Source organism: Cyprinodon tularosa, unplaced genomic scaffold (assembly GCF_016077235.1).
Source record: "Cyprinodon tularosa strain WSP-4 unplaced genomic scaffold, ASM1607723v1 ctg296, whole genome shotgun sequence".
In the NCBI taxonomy this organism is placed as follows: domain Eukaryota; kingdom Metazoa; phylum Chordata; class Actinopteri; order Cyprinodontiformes; family Cyprinodontidae; genus Cyprinodon; species Cyprinodon tularosa.
This window is the reverse complement of record NW_024039003.1, coordinates 410,001-435,000: the sequence shown is the minus strand read 5'-3', so window position 1 is coordinate 435,000 and position 25,000 is coordinate 410,001. Positions and strand designations below refer to the sequence as shown.

At 39.5% G+C, this 25,000-nt stretch overlaps 1 protein-coding gene across 2 annotated transcripts in view; it reads right to left on the bottom strand.

The window, feature by feature from the left end:
- LOC119787369 (neuroplastin-like) overlaps window positions 1-23,899 on the bottom strand; it is a 42,686-nt gene extending 18,787 nt beyond the window's left edge. For both annotated transcript variants that reach the window (XM_038291193.1, XM_038291194.1), the window contains exons 1-6: window positions 23,505-23,899; window positions 14,007-14,354; window positions 11,627-11,795; window positions 11,445-11,539; window positions 8,549-8,682; window positions 4,009-4,282 (exon numbers count right to left, since the gene is read on the bottom strand). In XM_038291193.1, coding sequence (XP_038147121.1) covers window positions 4,009-4,282; window positions 8,549-8,682; window positions 11,445-11,539; window positions 11,627-11,795; window positions 14,007-14,354; window positions 23,505-23,595 — 1,111 coding nt within the window. In that variant the 5' untranslated portion in view covers window positions 23,596-23,899. The remainder of the gene's footprint in view (window positions 1-4,008; window positions 4,283-8,548; window positions 8,683-11,444; window positions 11,540-11,626; window positions 11,796-14,006; window positions 14,355-23,504) is intronic.
- Between the last annotated feature and the right edge of the window lie 1,101 nt (window positions 23,900-25,000).

The window sequence follows — 25,000 nt, the reverse complement described above, 5'->3', positions numbered from 1 at the left end:
GGAATTTTGCATATTTTTCACCAAATTTTATCTAAAATTACCATTTTCTAAAAAAAATCTGAATTAGAAATCAAGAAAAACTGATAAATTCAGCTGTAAAAATTGTTTTGAGAAAATGTTTAGAAGATGTAAACTGGGCTCCTATCTCAAAACATCTTTACACTATTACCTTATTGTTTTAAAATAATTAGTAAAACAGAATAAAAATAAAAAAGAACGTGAAATAGATCCAAAGGACCTATCAGTAACCATCTCTGTTCCAGCGCAGATCATCATTAGAATTTCTTTTAGTATTTTGTCTTCGGTACAGGGGCCATGACATGATCCATAGGGGCAGTGGCCCCCGTTAGCTCCTGTCTAGAACTGCCCATGCCGTTCATGCTCCTGCATCCCTTTCAATGCTTTTATTTTTATAAAGTTGTCATAATTGTCAAAGTAAAATAAAGTAGCTATTGGGGGGAATTATATCCTGAAAGTTTGAGGAACTGAAAACAGTACCGTTGACGACATAGATATTCTTATTAGAAAGGGACATAAAAGGAGGAACAGCATACAGTAAACATAGGTGATCAGTTCTGCAATTAAATACATCAAGTTCCTGTGAAAGCAGAAGTTACACTATATCTGTCATCATCATCATCATCATCATCATCATCATCGTTTTCCTTGTTCCTTTCCCTAAACAGACATACATGCAAGAGAAACATGCAAATTGAATCGGACGGACCCGTTCTTCAGGTTCAACTTGCATGTTTTCTAAGCCATAATGAGGCTTTGTTCTTGGTCCACTTTATAAAGCTTCAAACTCAACGATATTTCTGACATTCACAATTAAAAAACTTTCCTGGATGGGAAGCGAAACGTCTTCAACCTTGGAAACAAAGTCCAGTGGATTGTTTTTAAACTTTTTTGGAACATGCAACATTCATAAAAAAAAAAAAAAAATAGTTGTGAAATAAATATTTCTCCAACTAAAATTAGTTAAACCAAAGTGAAAAATATACCTCTGGGCCAAAGACCTTTAGGAAGTGATTCATGCTTTTATGATCTCTCAGTTGGATTAGTGTAATGCATATTATGTTGTGTTAGAAAGATCATCCCTGCATCAGTTTCAAACTGCCCAGAATGCAGCCTGGTACTAAAACCCAAACCCATATCTCCACCTCTGACTCTCCATTGGCTTCCTGTTTAATTTAGGAATGATTTTAAAGTTTACTTCCCTACACTAAAAGCACTCGGGTAACGCAACAGTTCCTGTTAGATGATCATAGATCTAAACTAAAAATCAGAGGTGATCAGGTCTTTGGAACAGTTTACGGTCTCATATACAGATCTCTGAGACTATCAAGACTTTTATACTCAGCAGTAATCTTCATTCTTTGGTGTTTAATTTCTAGCAGAGTTTGACATTCTGTTAAAAAAAATAGCTCATTGTATATTTATGTGTTTAAAGTCGTAGGGAAATCATATTTAAACATGTATATAAATGTTCTCTTTATCAGTCCCAAAAGTTAGAAAATAAAAAAAAATTTAAAAATCCCATCTTAAAATCAATTTTTTTTCCGTTATCTTCTGCAGGCCAGTTAGTTTTACGTCAGCCTGAACACCTAAATTCGGCCAATCAACGGTCATCTGTCAATCAAATTTTTTCGGTCATAGCATCTTGATTCATATGTTGCAGCTAATATACGCAATGGTGGAAATAAGAATCTTCGCAGCGTAGTGGTGACCGTTACAGGTGTATAGTTGGAGAGCAAATTGTTCTCGCCAAGAAAAGTGTGGATTTGGGGAGAACGGGAGCATGAAGTGTAAATATGGGTCAACTGGAACAGAAGCGTACTGATGACATCACCACACACTCAGCTCGCATGGAGCTGCTTTTCACCTCCTGTTATTAATAGTCTTTAGATAATAATAAATTCAGACTTTTTGCATTTAGAGGGGGAATAATGATGAACACAGTCAGATAAACACAAATCAAATGAACATTTTGCCAACGTTAAGCCCCGGCCGCTGCAGATGGGCTAACGTTAGCCCTGGCTGCTGCAGATGGGCTAACGTTATCCCCGGCCGCAGATGTGCTAACGTTAGCCCCGGCCGCCGTAGATGGGCTAACGTTAGCCCCGGCCGCCGCAGACGGGCTAACGTTAGCCTTGGCTGCTGCAAACGGACTAACATTAGCCCTAGCTGCGGCAGCCCCGTTAGCGCCGGCTTTGGCAGAAGGGCTAACGTTAGCCCTGGCCGCCACAGATGGGCTAATGTTAGCCCTGGCCGCCGCAGATGGGCTAAGATTAGCCCTGGCTGCCGCAGATGGGCTAACGTTAGCCTTGGCTGCTGCAAATGGACTAACGTTAGCCCTAGCTGCGGCAGCCCCCATTAGCCCCAGGTTTGGCAGATGGGCTAACGTTAGCCCTGGCTGCTGTAGACGGACTAATGTTAGCCCTGGCTGCTGCAAACGGGCTAACGTTAGCCCTGGCTGCCGCAGATGGGCTAACGTTAGCCTTGGCTGCTGCAAATGGACTAACGTTAGCCCTGGCTGCTGCAAATGGACTAACGTTAGCCCTAGCTGCGGCAGCCCCCATTAGCCCCAGGTTTGGCAGATGGGCTAACGTTAGCCCTGGCTGCTGTAGACGGACTAATGTTAGCCCTGGCTGCTGCAAACAGGCTAACGTTAGCCCTGGCTGCCGCAGATGGGCTAATGGGCATGTAATGCTCTGGTAGCTTAAATCTTTCTTCAAAGAACATTTTCCCTCTGACATACTTTACCAGACCTGGAAAACAAACAACAAAAAAGGTCCGTGTGGAAATCCTTTTAAAACTTGCGCAGCTATGCGTTTGTTATCATTAGCCTTAAATAGGTTTTGTTTCTGTGCAGTGATGAGACACCGCATTAATTCACTGCATGTTGCATTTATAATGTTCCTCAAACGACAATAACAAAGAAGCTATTGAAATCAGCGAGTCACAGGTTGGCACCATTGAGTGAGCATCCACTGCAAAAAATGTTAATCTACACTGCAAAAACTAGAAATCTCAATAAGTTATTTTTTCTTAAAATAAGTGCGTTTTTCCTTGATTTGAGGAGGTAAGTAAGACACTTTGCCAATGGAACAAGACAATTTCCTTTTAAAATAAGAAAAAACAATTTTATTGTCTTATTTCAAGTAAATATTATCTAACTATCTTATTTTAAGAGTGAAAATACTCATTCCATTGGCAAATCATCTTATTTACCTGCTCAAATTAAGGCTAAATATACTTAATTTAAGCAATTTTTTACTTATTTCTGGACTGTTTTTGCAGTGTAGATAATAAATTCTTTCTTAAAATAAGTGCATTTTTTTCTTGAATTGAGAAGGTATGTGAGACACTCTGCCAATGGAACAAGATTATTTACATTTAAAATAAGAAAAAAACATTTACATTGTCTTATATCAAGTGCATAGTATCTAATTATTTTATTTTAAGAACAAAAATTTTGATTCCACTGGCAAATCATCTTATTTACCAACTAACATTAAGGGTAAAAACACTCATTTTAAGAATTTTTTACTATTGTTTTTGCAACGATCATCAGGGTCCTGGTCATGTTTATACAAGCTTAAAAAAAAAACTACAATTTTCCTGGAAAGAAATTAATAATTGAAAAAGTAAACACCTGCAGGGCTGCAGGATCAGCTTGCTCATTAATATTAAATAGATGAAGCTGTTCTGACATGCTGCAGCCTTCTGTAACACTGTCTTCATTGGGTCTTCCTGACCTGACTGAATTATTGACAGCAAGTGCAGAACATTGTTAAGTGACTCCTGAAATGTTTCAGGCAGATGACTACAAAAACAAAACCATTCAGGAGAGCCTTGCCTTCTTATGTGGGAGGGAATCTAAACAGGAAAAAGTGAGAATAACACAAAAGGGTTTAAAATTTAACAAGAGCAAAAACAGTGTTACCCTCCAAAATACACTTGAAACGCAGACTAAACACTTAAGCATCACAGCTGCTGACTTACCGTCTTGTAAATCTTCTGGCTTCTTGCGCTTCTCGTACACAACGATTATGATAACCAGGATGATGATCTCAGCCAAAACGCCCAGCAGCGGCCACAACGGTGCCAAGAGGCTGCGGACCCTCAGCACAGACGTCTCACTGTTGTTGCCAATAATGTTGGAGGCATTGCACATGTACTCGCCAGGGTCCAGGTTAATGTCCAGGGTGGCGATGTGCAGCTCGGTGTAGTTGTCTTTGCTGCTGATGAAGAAGCGTCCGGATGAGTTGTCAATTTCCTGCCAAGGGGAAGAAAACAAATCTGTTACAAATTCCTGAGGCAATAGCCACACTGAAAGCTATTTTCTATAAAATCTACTAAATATGAATAAACTGCTTTTTATTTAGTAGGAAGATATAAACACTGAATGCAAACAATGGGGATAAAAGATTTCCACATTAAGAGGACTCTTATAAATACGACGGAATATTAGTAACCTGACTCCGCCAGATGGATTTGCTCCTCATATCCATCTGGAAACCTTTCGTTGAAGTAGTTTTGGGAAAGGGCGAAAATACTGGTTAGCTGATTGGCCTATGTTGGTGATAGACGGGCCAAATAAACCAATCAGATCAACGAAGCATATGACGTACTAATAGAGCGACGACGAAACCTACTCTTGCCGAAACCAGTCGGGAGAAGAGCAAAAACATCTTTTCCTCTGAGAAAAGCCTCCAGAGCAGTGTTTTGCTCTTCTTTCAGTGAAGATAGATTCCGATAAAACTTGCTCGATAGCCACGCTAACGCTAGTTTCACCAGCTGAAGCCGCCATGTTCTTTAGACTGAACTGTCGCGCTTCTCGTTGCGTCACACCTCAACCCGCCTCAAAGCCAACGCTGATTGGACGTTCGTTTGGTGAACGGCTTCAAATTTTCTTCAACGGAGAGTCTCCAGACTGATCTGCGAGTGAAACCTTGAAAGCTCGCGAGATCAGGATTGTCTCACGAGGCTAGAGTATTAGGGCCAGGATAGAGATTTTTTTTCCCTCTATTTTGAGAATAAAGTCGTTACATTATGAGAATAAAGTAATAAAATTACAAGAATAAAGTCGTAAAATTACGAGAATAAAGTCGTAAAACTGAGAATAAGGTGGTAAAATTACAAAAATAAAGTCATAAAATTTCGAGAATAAAGTCGTTACATTATGAGAATAAAGTTGTAAAATTACAAGAATAAAGTTGAAATATTAAGAGAATAAAGTCAACAAAAGAGAAACAAGTAGTATTTTATAACAACTCTTACAAGAATCACTTTCTTCCCTAAAATGAGGAATGTGGAGTTATACTTTGGCATCGGTTTGACAAATCAGGAAATCTTTTAGGCAGGAGGTCAAAGTGGACTCTGGTTGCTGATTGGTGGAGCTGGTCGGCCGTCATCTGCTGGGCGGAGCTCCAAGCTTTCTTTCTGAAATGGGTTTTTGAATGATGACTTCATTCTCCTAATATTACAGCTTTATTCTCATAATGTAACGAGTTTATTCTCGTAAAGTTACGACTTTATTCTCGTAACGTTACAACTTTATTCTCGTAACGTTACGACTTTATTCTCGTAACGTTACGACTTTATTCTCGTGGCGTTACGAGAATAAAGTCGTAACAGTGCTCTTACGAGGGTAAGAGTACTGTTTTGCTCAAAATATTGCAACATTATGGGTGACATACCAGAGTTCAAAAGAGGACTCTGGTATGTTCCCACAGTGGGTAAGAAAACGTGTTTTACCAGCATTCTTGGTGAAGAGACTATTACTGTGTTGATGGAGACTTTGACACCCCAAGATGTTAAAGATGATTTTCTTTCTTAGCCTTTAGCTTTACTACGCACTTTGAGCAACATCAAATTATTACACTTGTTTTCAAACATCAGGTGAAAACTATTTAAAAGAAATTTATAAATGCATTATTAGTGAGGTAAGGTGGATTTTCGGGATACTGCAACGAGTCATATGAAATAAAACATGGAGGACACTAGGGGTGTAAATCACACCCATCATGGCGATTCGATTCAGTATCGATTTACGGACGGATCGATTAATCGATTAATTTTTTTTTAGACCTTACAGGCTAAACAAAGTTTCAAGTTTGAAATAAATCAATGAAAGCTGTAATATCATTATGCATTTTATTTTTAGAAACAACACCAAATAAAAGAAGTAGAAAAGTTGCATCAAAAAATCCTGCACAAAATCAGTGCAATTCAATACCTTAGCTCCAGACGTCCCGCCCCCTCCACAGACGCTCCGCTGCTGCTCTCCCAGATTGTAGCTGACCGCAGACAGCGCCACAGACAGGAGGCCGGCTTGTTTTGTTTTTATGACCGAAATTGCGCAAAACAACTCGTGAAGTTTGACCCGCTAGAAGAGCGAGGTGCACGAGAACGCTGGGACCCTTTTTCCACCTGGATCTCCGCTCTTTTTGGCCCTCATGTCCCTCCGTCGTCGGACTAAACTCGCCCCCACTTCCTTGCCGCCTCGGCCGTATCTAGACCCACAGCGTGTAGCTCAGACCACGCTTCAATATTGAGCATAATTTTAAAATGTCTGCATCAAGCTCACTGCAACACACTGCTGTAAGAGTATAACCAGGAAGCGACATAGGTTTAGCGCCACCGCAGCACGGGAGGGCGAATTACGCCCAGGAGCAAATGGATAAAAATAGACCGGAGGGAAAAAAAAAAAAAAACATGAATCGATTATCTTGCGGACGTGTCGATGCATCGGATTGTCGGCTGTTGGATCGATGAATCGATACAAAACCATTATTATTTACACCCCTAGAGGACACTGAAAATTCGCCCGGCTCCATCACATTTCAAGTCAGATGCTTGGATGCATTTTGGCTTTAAAAACAAAGAAGGTAAAAATGAAATTGATATGATGCACGTAATTTGCAAAAGGGGAAATATACATTTGAATGTTTTCATTTCATTGGTTTAAAAGACCACTGAGGCCATGTAAACGGCTCTGATTATCCTTATTTTGTTATTTTAAGTTTGATGAATCCTAAGATCTTTTTGTCAGTGTGTCCACACTAGTAATAGTAATATTTCTGTCCAGTATTTGTTTTCATGGCAACACCTCCAAAAGTCGTTTCATTAAATACAGCTATGTATGAATTCAGTTGCTTTCAGTTATGTATCAATTGAAGACACGATCCAGATCACACCCAGCCAGTCAGCCACTGGTAAGGACTTAATCTTTTTCTTACAGTGTTCAGTGAAAATATCGCAATGCATCGTAATATTTCAAGTATCATGATGCATCGTGATAGAATTGCATCGTGGCATGTGAATCGTGATTCGAATCGAATCCTGACTTCTTTGCCAATACCCACCCCTAATGTACTTAACAATTTTTTTTAGGCTTTGCAGGAGGAATTTACTGAATTTGAAACTTCACAGGAGGAACCAGAGTATTACATCACCAGGGTTAAACAATCGGCGACTTAACTAAAGTGGATTTTAACTTCCTAATCTCCAGCACTGCCTTCTGCTCAGATAGCTATTCGAGTCATAGAGGGTAACAGTTTTAACTTGGATTTGGGAGATGAAGTGACAACCTGTTCAAGATGGTGGATTTTAGGGGCTTAGAGGTGATTTTCCACAGATGTATTTTTCATGCATTGCTTTCAGGGACACATTTTTGATGATGCACTGGATTTCCATGGCAGGTTTTTTATCTAGAGATCTGTTTTTCTTTAAATGTCCACCTTTAATGTTAACTATTTATCAGTTGGAACCGTTTACAAACCCCCAAAACTCTACAGGATCAAGCAAGAGCAGCAGATGTATCAACACATATACTGTAGATGAAATTAATATTTAATGCCATTTACATATTTAAAAACTTCTCAGTCCTTGTTTTACCAATTATTTGTTTAGATTTATTTGGGAACATTTAGAACGGAGAGAAAAAGATGCATAAAATTGGGTAAAATAAAAAACTTTTGTATAAATAATGTAGCCATCCATAGTTTCCCCACTTTCCTAAATGGGTCCTTGGCTGGTCCCCTACAATTCCTTTTTAAACATCAATATTTACACTAAAATATTCTTTCTGTCCTGATTTGTGGACATTAAGATCTACTCAGAAGCATCATCTCTTGGTCAGAGCCAGTAATTCAGTGAGTCAGAGTAAAAGAAATATACAAGAGGGGGGTCCCTTTTTTTTGTTACATTTCTGTCTCTTTTAACCCACCTTACTTTTATCTTTTTAAATATTTATGTGTCTCTTGTGCTTCTTCTTTTATTTTTTATCTGTGATTTGTGAAATGTGAACATGTGTGTGAAAGGTGTACTACTACTGCACAAAATTGCCCATACTGGGACAAAGAAAAGCTACTGAACTGAACTCCATTGGCTGGAAGTTGGAGGGGATCTTGCTGGGAGTTGAAGGGCCATGTTGAATGGCTGCTATTGTACATTTGAATTGCTACAAATAATGTGTTGTAAATTAGCAAAAAATTCGGAAATAAAACTATTTTCTACCGTTATGGATTTAACTAAATACCTTAATGAAAGAGTCGTCGATCTTATACCAGGTCCAGACGGGGTGAGGGTATCCCACAGACTTGCAGTAGAGAACAGCGCGTTCGCCCTCATTCTTATTCTCACTGCGCTTATGGCCGGTAATCAGGGGAGCAGCTGAAACAAAGAAAATCATTTGGATATTATTTAAAGAAAGAAAAAATATTTCTTTCTTTTCAGATAAATCTTGGAGTGATATCAAACCAAAAAAGACCCAAAGAAGAATGACAAAAGTAATGGCACCGGTTTACCAGTTCAGTTTACCAAAACATCCACATTATGTAAATCTATGCAAACATATTTAACCTCTGCTTACTAGAAATTCTAATTAAAGGGCATTTGTGACTCTTTTAACCTTTTCAAATTCAATTCTTTACAGACTAAGGCCCCGTCCACACGAAGCCGAACTCTGGCCTAAACGCACAAATTTTTCACCAAACCAGCCTCTCATCCATACGAAGCCGGCGTTTCAGGGGTCTGTAAACGATTTTTTTTTATTAAGCCTTCAGAGTGGGAAGATTTTGAAACGCCGTTTTCGCGTTTCCATCTTTAAGCTCTGACCGCATTTTTTTTTCTTACACGCATGCGTCATAGCGTCGCCTCTAAACACGCATGCGCGACACAGCATCACAACAACAATGGCGCCGTCCTGTGTTGAATGGTTGCTGCTCATGCTACTCACCCTGCTGTCGGGCTTACAACAGAATCTTCTTCTTCTGGAATATCTCCAGGAAGAACAGAGCAATATCGAACACATAGTTCAGCACCTGAATTTGACTGAACCACGAAAATGGACCCGCAGGGCAACCATGTATAAATATTAGTGCGCATGCCCAACATTTCATCGTCTATTTTTGCTTTGGCACCACAGCGCCACTTACAGGCCTGGCATACATTTTGCAGCGTTTTCATGCATTCGTGTGGACGATCACATTTATTTTACGTCTCCGTCTTTACGACAAACGTTCTGGAAAATATTAGCTTTTCGTGTTCGTTTTGACTTGTGTGGACGGGGCCTTAAAAGTTGTAACAGAAATACTTATATTTAAGCTTAAAGTCAAGAAATCTGTAATCAAATAAAAAATAAGCACAAATGAAAGTTGCCAAAGACTAAGAAAAAATACTTTTAAAAAAAAAAACAAAAAAAACCAATCCACTGGACTTTGTTTCCAGGTTTAAAGACGTTTCTCTTCCATCCAGGAAGCTTTTTCAATTCAAAATGTCAGAAATAGTGTTGAGTTCCAGGTTTTTATAGACTGGACCAAAAACAAAGTATTGTTTTTGTTAAGAAAAATGCTAATTAAACCAGACGAACGGGTCCATGGGGGTGATTTGGCTTCTTTTGTTAGCCTGCAATGCCCCATACCTGTTTATGTCTCCGAAAGGAGACATAAACAGTGATCGTGCTCGTGATCGTGCACCTGCGCGATCACGACGCTACGGAAGCCGGCAGACCAAACCAGCGCCTTCAGCTCGGCAAAGAACTCATGCTCTTCCTCAACACTGAAGTCCTCAGACATTTTTCTTTCGTTGTTTCTTTCTTTGCACAGGTAAACAGCAAATTTCTTCTTCTACGCTTGCATTATCGGCAGAGCAGACGCTGAATGCGCACTTTCATCTGGTTTGGTCTGCCGGCTTCCGTAGCGTTGTGAACGCGCTTTCAGGAAATCCTATACACTACTGTTTATGCTCTAAAAACATTCTAAATGACTTCGTTTCGAGTAAATTATGGACGCTACCCACTCAGGACACTTGGAATACATTGGACGAGCAGTATGGAGGAATATTGACACGTTTTTTGTGGACTTTTATGGACCTTTCTGCCTCGGGCGCCATAGACCTCCATTATTTGAATGTCAGCAGACAGCAAGAAGCCTCCCAGATCTCCAGATGCATTTGAGATATCAAAAAAGTACTCCAGAGTGTTGTTCAGCATGGGGGTGAGTAGAAAATGAAGGCTAATCATGTTTTGGGTGTACTATTCCTTTAAAGCTTTCCTTTTGGGTATTACAGGCAAACAAAAACCCAACAGCCCCCATTCCAAAGGGGCAAACTCGCTCGTCAAGCTCAGTTTGCAATTTTTCTAAGCAAAAATAAGGCTTTGTTTTGGTCCACCCTATAAAGCCTCAAACACAATGAAATTTCTGACATTTTGAATTGGAAAACGCTTCCTGGATGGGAAGCTAAACATCTTTAAAGGGGGAAACTAAGTCCAGTGGATTGTTTATTAAAATTTTTTGGAATGACTAAGACCTGAATGACTGAGAATCTTTACCAGCATAAGAAAAACTACACTGAAATTTAAATGACTCATCACCTGTGAGACCCAATAGTTATTTATGTCATGCATTTTTGATGTTTTCAGGGATTTTAGCTCTAAAATATAACAGCTGGCCTTTAAGCAGAAAAAAAATTTACTAATCCAATATAATCTTCATACACGGAATAAATTTATCAAGACGCCTGTGGTAAGTTTACATTTTAATATTTCTAAATCAATTTATGAATTTAGTAATTTAGGAAACTGCTCATTTCTTTCTAGATAAGCAGAAACATTCCATTAAATAATAAGCACCATCCCAAAATCCAATTTGCTTGTATAGCGATGCATGTGTAACAGCAGAAAAGGCTGACCGGATTGTACCATAATCCTTTGCAATCAGGCAAACAAGACACCATCTGCCACCACCGAGCCCAGCATTGGCTGCAGGAAGGTGTCAAGGGCGTCGACTGCCTCTGAGCAGCCAGCAGAGCTGTTTGAAATCACAGGTCCGTGCATCAAAGGGCAGAGAGGGCTCCAGGCAGGTTTGGCTAGTGACAAATCAAATGTGTCCCAAAAAAAAGGATCATATGCCCCCAGCTTAAAAACAAAAACCTACATTTTACTTCAATGGTGGCGTTAGCAGAAGGAGCCATGTCAAAGGTGTAGACACACATGTAGATGCCGGCGTCATCTCCTCTTGGTCTTTTGAGCCTGCGGTTCAGAAAGAGGAAACCTCTAGCTTACAACCAGCAGGCTGCAAAATATTATGTTTGCAAAAAAATGTATTGACTTTTCTACCTGTATTCAATGTATTTGTTTGAGGTGCGCGTGTCAGCGATCTCCTCCCCATTCTTCATCCAGTAGCTCTCCTGGGGGGTACTGTAGGCGCTGGTCAGGTTGCACTTCAAAAAGACCTCCTCTTCTTCTCGAGTAATGGTGAACGGCTCAGAGGCCACAATCGATGGCTCTGTAACAAAGAGAGAGCTCAGCACAGAAAAATGGGACGGAGTAAAACGTCCTGCCTGGACAGCACTATGCATTCGAGGCTAGAATCCAGATATTACACATTTAGAGACAAAGGAAATTAAAATAAAAAAATTTATTGAAAAGGAAGCAGAATTCTGCAAATGCTCTATGAAGCAGGTCCAACTGAACAAGGAATAAAACTGTCTAAAACTTTGGCTCTCCCCATTGGTTATCTGCAGTAATACATTTTAAGAATCAATATCAGCAAACCATAAACTATAACTCTATAGCCACTCCTGATTGGCTTATCCAGGTATATGTGTTTACACCTGTAAGGCCAGAACACACCGGTTACATCCGACTTTTTAATCTCTGATTTTTTTCCATGTCACACTGACTGCGTATAGAGAGGCTCTGACTAGCAGGATTTTTTTCACTTCTATCGCTGTGCTATACACAAATTAAAGCAATTTCCCACATTTGACTTGGACAGATTATGAAAAGTTGTTTAAAAAGAAAAACAGCGCATTCTATAAAGCGAAGCCCACTTCATGCTGCTATAGGCTTAGACTGCTGGAAGACATAGGGACCCCTTTTTCCTCATTCTATCTCTATTCTTCCACTCTGTAGAATCTGTTAGTTCAATCTCTAACGTTCTGCTCTCTCTGCTTTTTCTCATAGTAGCTTCATCTGGTCTGTTCCTGTTTGGCTGTGACTCCATCCTGGAGAGAAATATCAGCTGTGCTGCTGCCATCAACACCTTTGTTTCTAGATGTTGGAGATCGGCCTGTTTTCCAGTGTAGTCCTGTTTCTCTGACTGTGACTAACTGGATGTGCTCTCTTCATCCTCTGACATGGGAGCTGGCTCGGAGCTCGTCTGCCTGGCTGTGTGTTTCCTGGACGGGGCCGTCTTTTACAGTTGCTTTTTGTATCTATGCTTCTTTTTCTATGTCTGCTTCTGTCTCCTTGAACCCCAGTGGGCCTCAGCAGATGGCCGCTCACACTGAGCCTGGTTCTGCTGGAGGTTTCTTCCTGTTCAAAAGGAGTTTTTCCTCTCCACTGTCGCTACAAGCATGCTTAGTGTGAGGGATTGCTGAAGAGTCAATGAGTCGATGCAATCAGCTGGTTTTCCTTTGATAGAAAACTTTGAATCAATCTGACTGGATGATCTGGTGAACTGGAAAGTGCCTTGAGATGACATGATGTGAATTGGCGCTATAGAAATAAACTGAATTGAATAAACGTTTAAGGAAAAGGAAAAACACAGCAATAAACGCCACGGAACGGTTTCTATGATGACTGAGGCAGAGAGGATTCTCAGAGAGAAGTTTATCCAAGTTTTTGTGCGTCGGGTGTCATCAACCCCACAAACTTTCAATGAACGCTAAACGTCACGACCTCATCCAACAATTTTCTGTCATAAAATCGGAATCGGTGCGTTCTGGCCTTTAGTGTTTTTCCACTGAAGTGATCCCAGAGCTGCTACTAGACGGTTATATAAAATTATCAAGCCGGTTTTCCACAAAAGGAGAAACCCCCCGTCCCTATGAGCCTGCCCAGATCCTGACAAAACCAGTTCTTTCCCTCTAGACCTCTGAGACAGAAGTAGGAAGCTTAAAATCTGCAGTGATTAGCGCCAGACAATAGAATCGCAAACTCCTTGTAAAATAGATAAGGCATAAAGAAACTTCTAGGGCAGCCTTGTCTAAAAGAAAACAAGAGGAAATTGCTTTTGAAAACATATGAAGAGCATTTCTAAATAATCTATATTTAATCATGTGGCGTTATTAAAGTAGAAGGTTTTGGTTTTTGAGTTGCAACATTGATCATTATATTAAATATTCTTGACATCTCACCATAGAGAAGGGATTACAGCTGAAATGTTGACCCTTTATTTTTATTTTTGTGGAAAAGAAATCAAATCTAGCAAATTAAAATAAAACAAAAAGAAAAGAAAATGTGTGGAAGGATAAAAGAATGAGGATTGGGAATTAAGGGGAAGGCTGGCTCTACACACCGGACGGGCGTCGAGGGGCTGAGTGAATTAGAGGATTCGCTGCAGACAATAAAAACTATTCCTCTGCTTTCCTTCGGTTTCAGGTCTGCAGGGGAGGATGACACCTATGGAGGAAGCTACTGGTCCTGAGGGGAGGCTGAGTCACACAGGAACTGGGTGGGTGGGCGGGTTGGTTGCTCATCAGTGACCACTCACTCTGCAGCACAGTTACAGTGGCCTGAGCTCGGATCCATGTGGTGGCTGGGTTTTGGTGGAGGTCGTTACGCCGAGGGTCGTTGCTGGCTCTGCACTCATAGGTCCCAGCGTCATCCAACGTGAGATGCGAAACCCCCAGCACACTCACCGAGTTGACGCCGTACGCCGTGCCGATCGACACCCGCCGCTTGCGGGCGCCGTCCCACAGCTGCCTGAAAGAGTCCGCTCGGTTGATCTCCGAGTACCACCACTGGATTTCTGGGGTGGGGTTACCTACTACGTCACAATACAGCTCAAAGGTGTCACCAGTGAGCTTGGTCTCAGACAGAGGGGACTTCACAAAGCCCGCTGGTGGGTGTCAAATCCACGAAAAAAAACGAAGAATAAAGAGGAAAATGAGGAATGGTTAAAGAAAAACAAAGCATGCATCAAAAGCAATAAAAAAAATGAACAAACAGCTTAATTGAACTCAATTGGCTTTTTAAAACAAGTCCTACATAAAATATTAACGTTTAGGTTTTAAACATTGTTATAAATAATTTTAAAAAAACATGAACAATTGTTTCTCAGTCTGGTATAATGTGAACGATTTGAATCTAGATTAGGGGGAGTTTAATATAATTCAAATTAAATAAAGAATAATCTTTTCACATCCAGCCCATCGGCGAGCAATGGAAGACATGTCCTCACGTCTGCCTGAACCATTATTGCTGCTATTCTTGGGAATCTTTAATTCAATTCTGCTGGGACGTCCCCTCAAGGCTGCGCTCACTTAATTTGTTCAATTAATAATATCATAAAATCTGCGGCCAGTCGGCGCAGCCCTGGAATGTAAAAACGTCCTTTATGTGACCTTGTCATGTGCAGCACTTCATGTCTGCTTAATAAAAACGTCATTATTGATCTCTAGATAATTATTCACTGATGAGAGATATCAGAGAACGCGCAGGGCTACTGTTACAGAACAGAAATTCCTCTTTCTTTGACGTACAGAACGTCGAAGAAGAGGACGAAGACACGAGGTGCAGCCATCAACCTGGTCTATAGACAGCATGGAGACCCTGAGACAGAGATTTATACAAGCTTGTGGTCTCTGGGGAGCGTGTAGGCACATGGTGATACCCCCCCCCCCCCCCACATGGTTTCCATAGAAGCACACTTCGAGAAGCGAGCATGGAAATGAAAAAAAAAACAGCCACGGAGATCTATTGGAGCATTGAAGAAAAGTGATTTTTTTTAGTCATGCAGACAAATTGAAGTTCAATTCAATTCAATTCAGTTTATTTATATAGCGCCAAATTCACAACACATGTCATCTCAAGGCACTTTACAGTTCAACCAGATCATACAGTCAAATTGATACAAAGTTTTCTATCTAAGGAAAACCAGTTGATTGCATTGACTCATTGACTCAAATACAATCCCCCACACTAAGCATGCTTGTAGCGACAGTGGAGAGGAAAAACTCCCTTTTAACAGGAAGAAACCTCCAGCAGAACCAGGCTCAGTGTGAGGGGCCATCTGCTGAGGCCGACTGGGGTTCAAGGAGACAGAAGCAGAGATACAAAAAGCAGCTGTAAAAGGCGGCCCCGTCCAGGAAACACACAGCCAGGCAGACGAGCTCCAAGGCAGCTCCCATGCCAGAGGACGAAGAGAGCACATCCACTCAGTCACGGTCAGAGAAACAGGACCACACTGGAAAACAGGCCGATCTCCAACATCTATTAACAAGGGTGTTGATAGAAGCAGCACAGCTGATGTTTTTTTTCCAGGATGACGTCACAACCAAACAGGAACAGACGAGGCAAAGCTACTCTGAGGAAAAGCAGAGAGAGCAGAAGGTTAGAGATTGAACTAACAGATTCTGCAGAATAGGAGAACAGAGAGAGAATGAAGCAGAATGATGAAATGGGGGTCCCTATGTCCTCCAAAAGTCTAAGCCTATAGCAGCATAACTATAGAGATAGCTCAGGATAACCTGAGCCACCCTAACTATAAGCTTTATCAAAAATGAAAGTTTTAAGCCTAGCCTTAAAAGTAGACAGGGTGTCTGCCTCACGGACTAAAACTGGTAGTTGGTTCCACAGGAGAGGAGCCTGATAACTAAAAGATCTGCCTCCCATTCTACTTTTAGAAATTCTAGGAACCACTAGTAAACCTGCAGATTGAGAGCGAAGTGCTCTGTTAGGAACATAAGGAACAATCAGATCTCTGATATAAGATGGAGCTTGAAGTTTTAAGCTCAAATATAGGCCTGCATTGATCAGATATCTATCTATCTATTAGATTTCTCTTATTTCATATATTGATTTAATCAATTTACTCACTATAAAGGCCACACAATGCCTGAGTGAGGGTGTTTGTAGACAACACACACCTTATTCCTATAAGAAGCCAGATTCTTCAAGGTTTATTCATAACATGTTACTGTTTAACCAAAGAGTCTGTAATTTGTTTTGACTCTGACTACTTTCCATTGATGTAATTAAGGGGAACGCACTCTGACCAGGTCAGAACAGGGCTGATTACAATGCAATAAGGGCAAAGATAAAATAAAGTGAAATCCATCCATCTAAGTTTATTTAACTGGGGTAGTTATTAGTTGAATACTTGTTTTCCACGACAGGCATCACAGGGAATGAAAGAAAAAATAAATTTTCAGCTTAAAAGTGGTAAGAGATGGACGCTGTCGCTTCAGATAGACCGGATGTGTCAACACTGCTGAGCTAGCGGCCCTGTCCCTTCACGCCACTGGGCCGTAAATGTCAGAGGGACGTTGTTGGTCATGTGGAGGTTAATGTCAGTTTACTTTGGGCCTGTGGTTACATCCATTTTCACTGCATTTTTTATAACTAATACTCTTGATGCGGAGTCGCAACACGGCGTACGCGGATGTCTACTGTCAACACATCATCCAGGAGGAGAAAAGCCTGCAAAGTCAATGACTTCAAGCAATCAGGTGGTTGCAGATTGTAGATGCAGTGTTCCATCTTTATGGAGGACCAACTCTGCCATATTTAAAAATAAACACAGAAATAAATAAATGCTCAATAAATATATAAGCATACAATTAATTGTAGGGGTGCACCGATTGCAGTTTTCTGGCCGATTTCCGATCACCGAAGTCTGACATGCCGATTCCGATTTTTGGTTAATACCGATTTTATTATTTTTTTGCTATAACCAACACTGTGTTACAAGATCGCAATTCACTTTCAATGTTACAATCTTTTCTTGAAAAACATGCCCTTGAACATTAGCCTTGAACCATTATAAACTTGTTTTAACTGCCCATGAGGTAGAGCCTTGACATAGAAATTAATTAAATAATAAATATTAATTAAATAAAACAAACTTAAGACTACAACATTGGTCTTTTGATTTTTTACATTTCAAATAACAAAACTTCAACAAAAGATCAGAAAAAATATGGAATAGCAACTGATTTTAAGACACTCGCGGAGGTAAATAGATCGGTGGTTAAGATCGGTTTCATATGTAAATATCGGCCGATCACCAATCACCCTAAATTAAGGAAATCGGGGCCGATCGATCGGCCGGCCGATTTATCGTTGCACCCCTAATTAATTGCCAACAAAAATACAATAAACAAATAAATGTAAGTAGAAATTAAATTATAAAGTGAGACATAAATGTATATAACTCTTAATTAGCTTCTTTATTGATTTGCCTTTGTAATATTTACCTTAATTATTTTTTTGTCCTTTATAATCTTCAACTTTATTTTTTAATTACTTATATTTTTAAGTATTTATGTGCATGTTATAATATTTTTGTCTGTTTTATTCTTCCTTTGTATTTTTTTACCTTAGTTATTTCTTCGCCGCTGTTTATTTCTGTACATTTCTGCCTGCCGATATGTGCGGTATCGGCTGTTGATCAAGTCCCAGTGCTGTATCTGGTGTTTGTCACAACGCGCTATTATCCAAGTCATCTTGAAAACATTCTTCTTCCAAATGTTGGCTACATATTACGGGTTTTTTCTCTGGCCAGAAGTTCGATGGCAAATCCTCCCCCTTCAAGTTGGCGATCCAACGACCAACCCGTCCGTGGAGGATCAGGAATCAGAAAGGTGGAATAACTCTTTTTTTCACTTTTACCCGATGTATTCCAGCATCCAGCTGGCATGCACGTGGGCATTGTCAGTTTCACTATAGCTCTGGTGAATTTCCATTGTGAAGTCCTCTGGAAATCTTCAATAATTGTTATTGATTGCAGATGTGTCTAGTAGTTCCCATTGATTTAGCTTGGAAAGCGGGGAGAATGGCGCTAGGCTTACCGCACCGTGACGTCACTGCTGGAAGATGGCAGGAGGGAGGTGTGAAAATTATTATCATTTATTTTTTTATGATTAATGCTAAATTCTAGCCTGGGTGCCATTCCAAACTTAGTCCCGCCCACAAGATTTGAGGTCGGGAAGTTCGGTCTGGCATTGCTCAGTAGTAGCGCGAGTATGATCGCCCACTCTCTGGCGATCCAATCAAATTGTCAGGGCAGGAGGGAGGGGTTACTATATTTGGGCAAAAATGGCCGCTCCCAGACTCAGTGATTGTGACGAAAATTATTAGTTTTCACTGATTAACGTTAAATTCATTAAATCTCCACGACCGTATTAGTTTCAAGTATAAATAATGATCTATTGATTAATCCTGGCTGATCGGACTTAAAAGATTAAAATTCCTTTGAAGAGTTACTTTAACACTGATAAATGTACGGTTGTTGGTGCACCGCCCAGAGGCTTTAATCAGCCGATCAGCACCGCCCACTTCAGAGCAACAATGAGATCTAGTGAGATTTTACAAACCTATATTAATATAAATATCGCAGGATATCATGCTTGTTACTGTATCAAGATATATTGTTATAAATCATCTAATGAAAACCTTAAACTACACAGAATAAAAACCACAGTTAAATAGTATTTTGTTTTTGTAAAAAAAACAGAAGTTTAGAAAAGAACCTCTGTGGAAAACAATTAAATCTTGAAATAAATGAGATTTTATATAATGGACAACATTAAACTTTTCTGTAACAGATTATTATACTGAAATTAGAGTTTTATTTTGTGAATCAGATGAGATCAGGGAAATTCAAAAAGCTCCGAGCCTCAATATTACAGAGACAAGAAATGTTCTTTGATGTTAAATATAACAGCAACAATAATTGGACCCAAGACCATCCATCTACTGCACATAAAACCGGATTACTATTAGATCCATTGAGGTTATTATTCAGGTAAAATTAATACTAGTAAGATTTTATCCTTGCACTATTTAATGATTATCTTTATACAAATTCTGCAATATATATGAGCAATAAAACTAATTATACTACATAGATATTTTAAAAACGAAACTTTGAATCAACAAAGAAAGAGATGCATCCAGTTTAATAAAATAATGCACTGCTAGCGTCACTCTCCACAGGACATTTGCAGCTTCCTCTTTCTAGAGAACGATCCTTTTGTCAGACAAAAAGAAGATTTAAAGATATGCAAGTTGGTGGTGATGATCTCAGACGTAAGAACAAAGGACCAGTTGTCAGATGAGGGTCTGTATTGCTGCATAATGTGCCTGTGCTTCCAATCATTTAATTGCACCTGAAAATCAACAGCTAGAGGCCAAAACCATGAACACAGCTGAGGTTTTAAAGCAGAACGAGGATCCAAAATACATTTGAATTGGCTAAAACAGGGAGTATCGTGCCTATGGAATGGTTCAAACTTTAATCATAGCAGAGTCTTGGTCAGGAACCAACCAATAAGAATTTAATGTGACATTTCTGGAGGAAAAAAATGTTGAAAGTCTAAAAGAATAATAATGGAGGTTTGTGTATTTAATTTAGACCTGACTATATGTGGAATTTCTAAAATTTAAAAAAGTCCAAATTGTTTCCACCTGCTCCTGATTTTAAAGGAAAAGTGCGTCATATTCAGAATTTTAACTTCTTAAAGTAATTTAAATGAAATTATTCCATCCTGTTCAATAAACGATCAGTGTTTTTAATTCAGAGTAATTTTCATCTGAATGTGCTTTACTGGAGGCATCCATGTTTGTCAAAGAACACTACTGCCACCTACTGGTTTGTGACGTCACGGTGCGGTATCGGCTGTTGATCAAGTCCCAGTGCTGTATCTGGTGTTTGTCACAATGCGCTATTATCCAAGTCATCTTGAAAACATTCTTCTTCCAAATGTTGGCTACATATTACGGGTTTTTTCTCTGGCCAGAAGTTCGATGGCAAATCCTCCCTCTTCAAGTTGGCGATCCAACGACCAACCCGTCCGTGGAGGATCAGGAATCAGAAAGGTGGAATAACTTTTTTTTTCCACTTTCACCCGATGTATTCCAGCATCCAGCTGCCATGCACGTGGGCATTGTCAGTTTCACTATAGCTCTGGTGAATTTCAATGGTGAAGTCCTCTGGAAATCTTCAATAATTGTTGTTGATTGCAGATGTGTCTAGTAGTTCCCATTGATTTAGCTTGTAAAGCGGGGAGAATGGCGCTAGGCTTACCGCACCGTGACGTCACTGCTGGAAGATGGCAGGAGAGAGGTGTGAAATTTTTTTATGATTAATGCTAAATTCATTAAATCACCGCAAACGTATTGATCCATTGATCATTCCTTGCGGATCGGACTTTTCCTTTAAGAGTACAATTTAAAATCAGCTGGTTACATAAAAAAAGTCAATTGGTGAAAAGGTTTACAGGTCAGCCATTTTTTTTTACAGTTTTAATGTATAATATACTCTATGTATAAATATGATAGATGCATTTTTTAAAGGATATAAACATAGAGGGAGTTTCTATGGTTGTTAATACAGAAATTATAATTGTATTCAATTAAGGAGATTTTCTGTCTTGCAGCAAAATGTGTTTGATAGACCAATTACTTTTTTATTCCAATAGGACAGTATTTTTCTTTTTTGCAATGCTCATATCTTAACAATAAACACTTGACTTACTCCAAACAAAATGTATCTCTTTTTGTTAAATGATCAGGAAAAACATTCACATTTATGGTATTTAATCTAAATCTTACAGAATTTACCTAATTTTATTCATCTACTGAAAAATAATCAGCTATCATGGAGATGATAATTTTAATTTTTTGGACAGGGCAAAGAGAAATTTGAAAATCCTATAAATTCTAATTTATATTTAAATACTTTATTTGGTATTTATTTTTTTTGTTTCGCTACATAATATGTAGCCAACATTTGGAAGAAGAATGTTTTCAAGATGACTTGGATAATAGCGCGTTGTGACAAACACCACATACAGCACTGGGACTTGATCAACAGCCGATATCGCACCGTGACGTCACAAACCAGTTGGTGGCAGTAGTGTTCTTTGACAAACATGGATGCCTCCAGTAAAGCACATTCACATGAAAATTACTCTGAATTAAAAACACTCATCATTTATTGAACAGGATGGAATCATTTTATATTTAAAGTAGGGATGCACGATATAATCGGCCCCCTATCGGTATCGGCCTTAAAACTGAATATCGGACATCGGCCACCCCACCGATATTCAACCCGATATTTGATCAGCTTCTGAGTTTTTAAAGTCTAAAAAAAAAAAAAATACTACTTCTTCTTTTTCCTCAAAAACTTATTTTTTACAGACTTAAAAACTTCTAAAGACGAGGGAAAAAATATTGATACATTAAAATATCCCAATATCTTCATATGCTGATATATTGCCATTTAAAAACACCATATCAATCTCTTTTACTAATGAAATATTGCTATATGTCATCGTTATGCTACGAAATCCCCCGAAAATTCACAAAATTTGCCATATTTTTATATGTTGATATATTGACGCGGTACCGATCTATTTTACTGACAAAATCTCACAAGAATTTGCAAAATATCACGAGAGTTTGTAACAGAACGATGAAATTTCACGAGATTTTGAAAGTAAAATAGATCGATACCGCGTTTTTAAAAATCAGTTTGATATCAGCATATGAAAATATATTTGAGTATATTATTTTTCAAAGTGTCAGAAATGGATAACAAAACTGCTATTTTCAATGACTACTTATTTTTGTCCAGCTTTAACATCGGTATCGATATCGGTTATCGGCTACATGAGTTTTAAAATATCGGCATATCGGATATCGGCCAAAATCCTAATATCGTGCATCCCTAATTTAAAGTACTTTCAGAAGTTGGAAGTCTGAATATGAGCGGACTTCTCCTTTAAGAGTGTTTTTGCTCCCATTGTAAATTAGAACTCTAGGAAGTGTAAGTCTTATTCCAGTTATCGTAATAACTCTAAAAGAGTCAACCCTAGCTAGGGGTTGACTATTTTTTTATAAAAAATAAAATAAAACAATGAAATGAATGTTTGCATTTTAGATTGATTCCAAACTTTGAATCAATATCGCTCTATATAACATTTTAATTGATTTTTCCTTTAATTTTATAATGGAATCTCGTTGCTTTGGATTGATTTGAATTGATAATATGGAGCAGTTTGTCATGGGCAGCACCTTGACATGGCATTTGTTATGTGCTGGTGTCATAAAACCGGACTGAGAACGATAAGATCACAGCGTTCATGTCTGTAGGGTATAAAGCTCTGCTTTTGATCAACTCTTCCACAGAATAATGAGATGTTCACAGTGGGGGTGCAGAAGGACATGCAGCCCCACACATGGGCCACTCCAGGGGAGGTAAAAGCTTGTGATATGTCCTCACAGAGTGCTTGTAATGCGATCGAAGCAACACTTCACCCTGGCAGCAGCAGCTTCTCAGCTGAGAGAGGGGTTATGCTGCTTTAATCTGTTTGTTGGGGATGAGATTTATGAGCAAGCGGGGCTCTGAGCAGGAAGATCAATGCCATTCTGCAGCGCAACAACATCTCAGAGAGGAGTTAACAGATCTGTGGGACATTAAAGCCTTGCTTTCCAGTGCAGCATCTCTCTCTACTAAAAATAGAAGCATGCAGCAAAATGGACTGATGCTATTTACGGAGCCCTGCTCCTAAAGTCCTACATCTAATTACAGCAGGCCTACATGCTGAGCTCTGCTGCAGGATGGACTGATGCAGAATAGATGAGAGCTGATTGCGGCCATGCATGTGAAGGGATTTCTAACTTCAGCTGCAGCTTTATTCCCACACTAATGAGAAGAACTTGTCCTTGCTGCGCCACTCAGTATTCAGCACCACACTTCAAGGCCTCCGTTTGGCCCATTTCAGCCAAACCAAAACAGATTGTAGCCCTTTAATAATTTATTGGCCGGGAAACAAACAGCCTTTTAGCTTTTATTGGATGTTTATTCCCATGGGCGCAGTGTGCTTTCTATTTAACAGGAAGGTTGAGGAATTTTCTGATGATGTTAAAAGAAATCTTACATAAAAAATGAAAAATGTCCCATAAATGCGTTCATTTCCAAAAACAAACCGCATTCCAGCCATGATGGGAGAATGTCAGGTGTAACTTGTTTTTCTCCTACCGTTCTGGGAAGACACGGACTGCAGCATCAGCGTCCCGAATATCGCCACCGACAGGGACAGGACTGCGGCTCCCGGCTGGACAGCTTTCATCTTCGGATGAGGTTGAGATTCCGATGGGGAAGCGCAAAGGTGACCCGATGCGGGACGGATACGGCGCGGCTCCCAGACGCTCCTGCGGAGTGACGCGGACAGAGGAGAGGAGGGAGGAGGAGGTGTCGCTGGGTAGAAAATGGAAGAGCCGGAAACTGCTGCCTCCTGTCCACCTGAGACGCTCCAATTCAGCTCCGGTTCCGCCGCTGTTGCAAAGGCTAGAACAACCGGGCTTTTTTTCAGCGAGCTCCCAAATCCCAAATCTCGCGAGACTTCGAAGTAGCGCAGAGACAACGGGACCTCGTTGAGGCTTGACCACCAATCATAAAGCGCAGCGCCAAACAGATGTGATCAGTGGTGGAAACAGGGCAGGAGAGGGAAGCTGGTGCTTTCATTGGGCAGCTGTTAGTGTTGCTTTAATGTTTACTGAAAAGTGAGAGCAGTTCATGATTTTATTTATCTTTTCAAACAGGCAAAACCAGCAAATCAAATATATGAAACAAACCGGTGCCTGTGCTTTCTACGGAAGAGGATTAGGGCCACTGAAAAAAATGTCAGTTTAATATGGAGAAAAAGTAATAATTCTGACTTTATAGGTCTCTCCCATTATATATATCAAGGGCGTAGGTTTGATTTCAACTTTGGTAGGGACACTATTCTTTAGTTTCATTGGTTCTTTGCAAAAATATGCATGCTCTTTTTTATGCTTAATGTGAGCTTCAGGGCTCATTTTGTTTAAAGAGAACAGCAGCATTTCTTGCTACATTAATACAAATCTTATAAGCACTACATGCACTAGATGCTGTTTATCAATATTTAAAGCATAACTGGCTCTGATGAATGTGGAATTAGGACTTTTTCCACTTTGAAAAGGATTGCATTTAAATTTACCTGCGACTAAGACAGTGTCTGTTTAACCAAATATAGTCTATAATATGTGGATTTATCCTGTGTTTTCTTCTGAAGATATAGAATTGTGCAGAGGTAAACAGAGGTAAACCCCACTCTTATTTTTTTTTTAATCTAATATGCTCTCTCTGGATCATGCAAAATAATACATTCAAGAGACGGCAAAGAAATGTATTGTATTTACATGTGCACTGGAACTAGAAGAGGAACTGACACTGAGCATTTAAAATATTAATATTAGAAGACATCATGTACATCTGGGCTGTAGTTACTCTGTGTAGCTAATTTCATGTATTTTATCTATGGCTGAAACAATTAATCATATTAACAAATTATTTAGATAATCGTGAACTAATTTAGTAAGTGATTAATCGTTCACTGGAATATAGGGCCACTAAAATGTGCCTTTAGCCGACAGAGCGATTCACTTAGAGCAGGAATTATACCAAGATTGTAAAAAATATGTAAACATTTTGCATTTAAGAAGTAAAAAAAA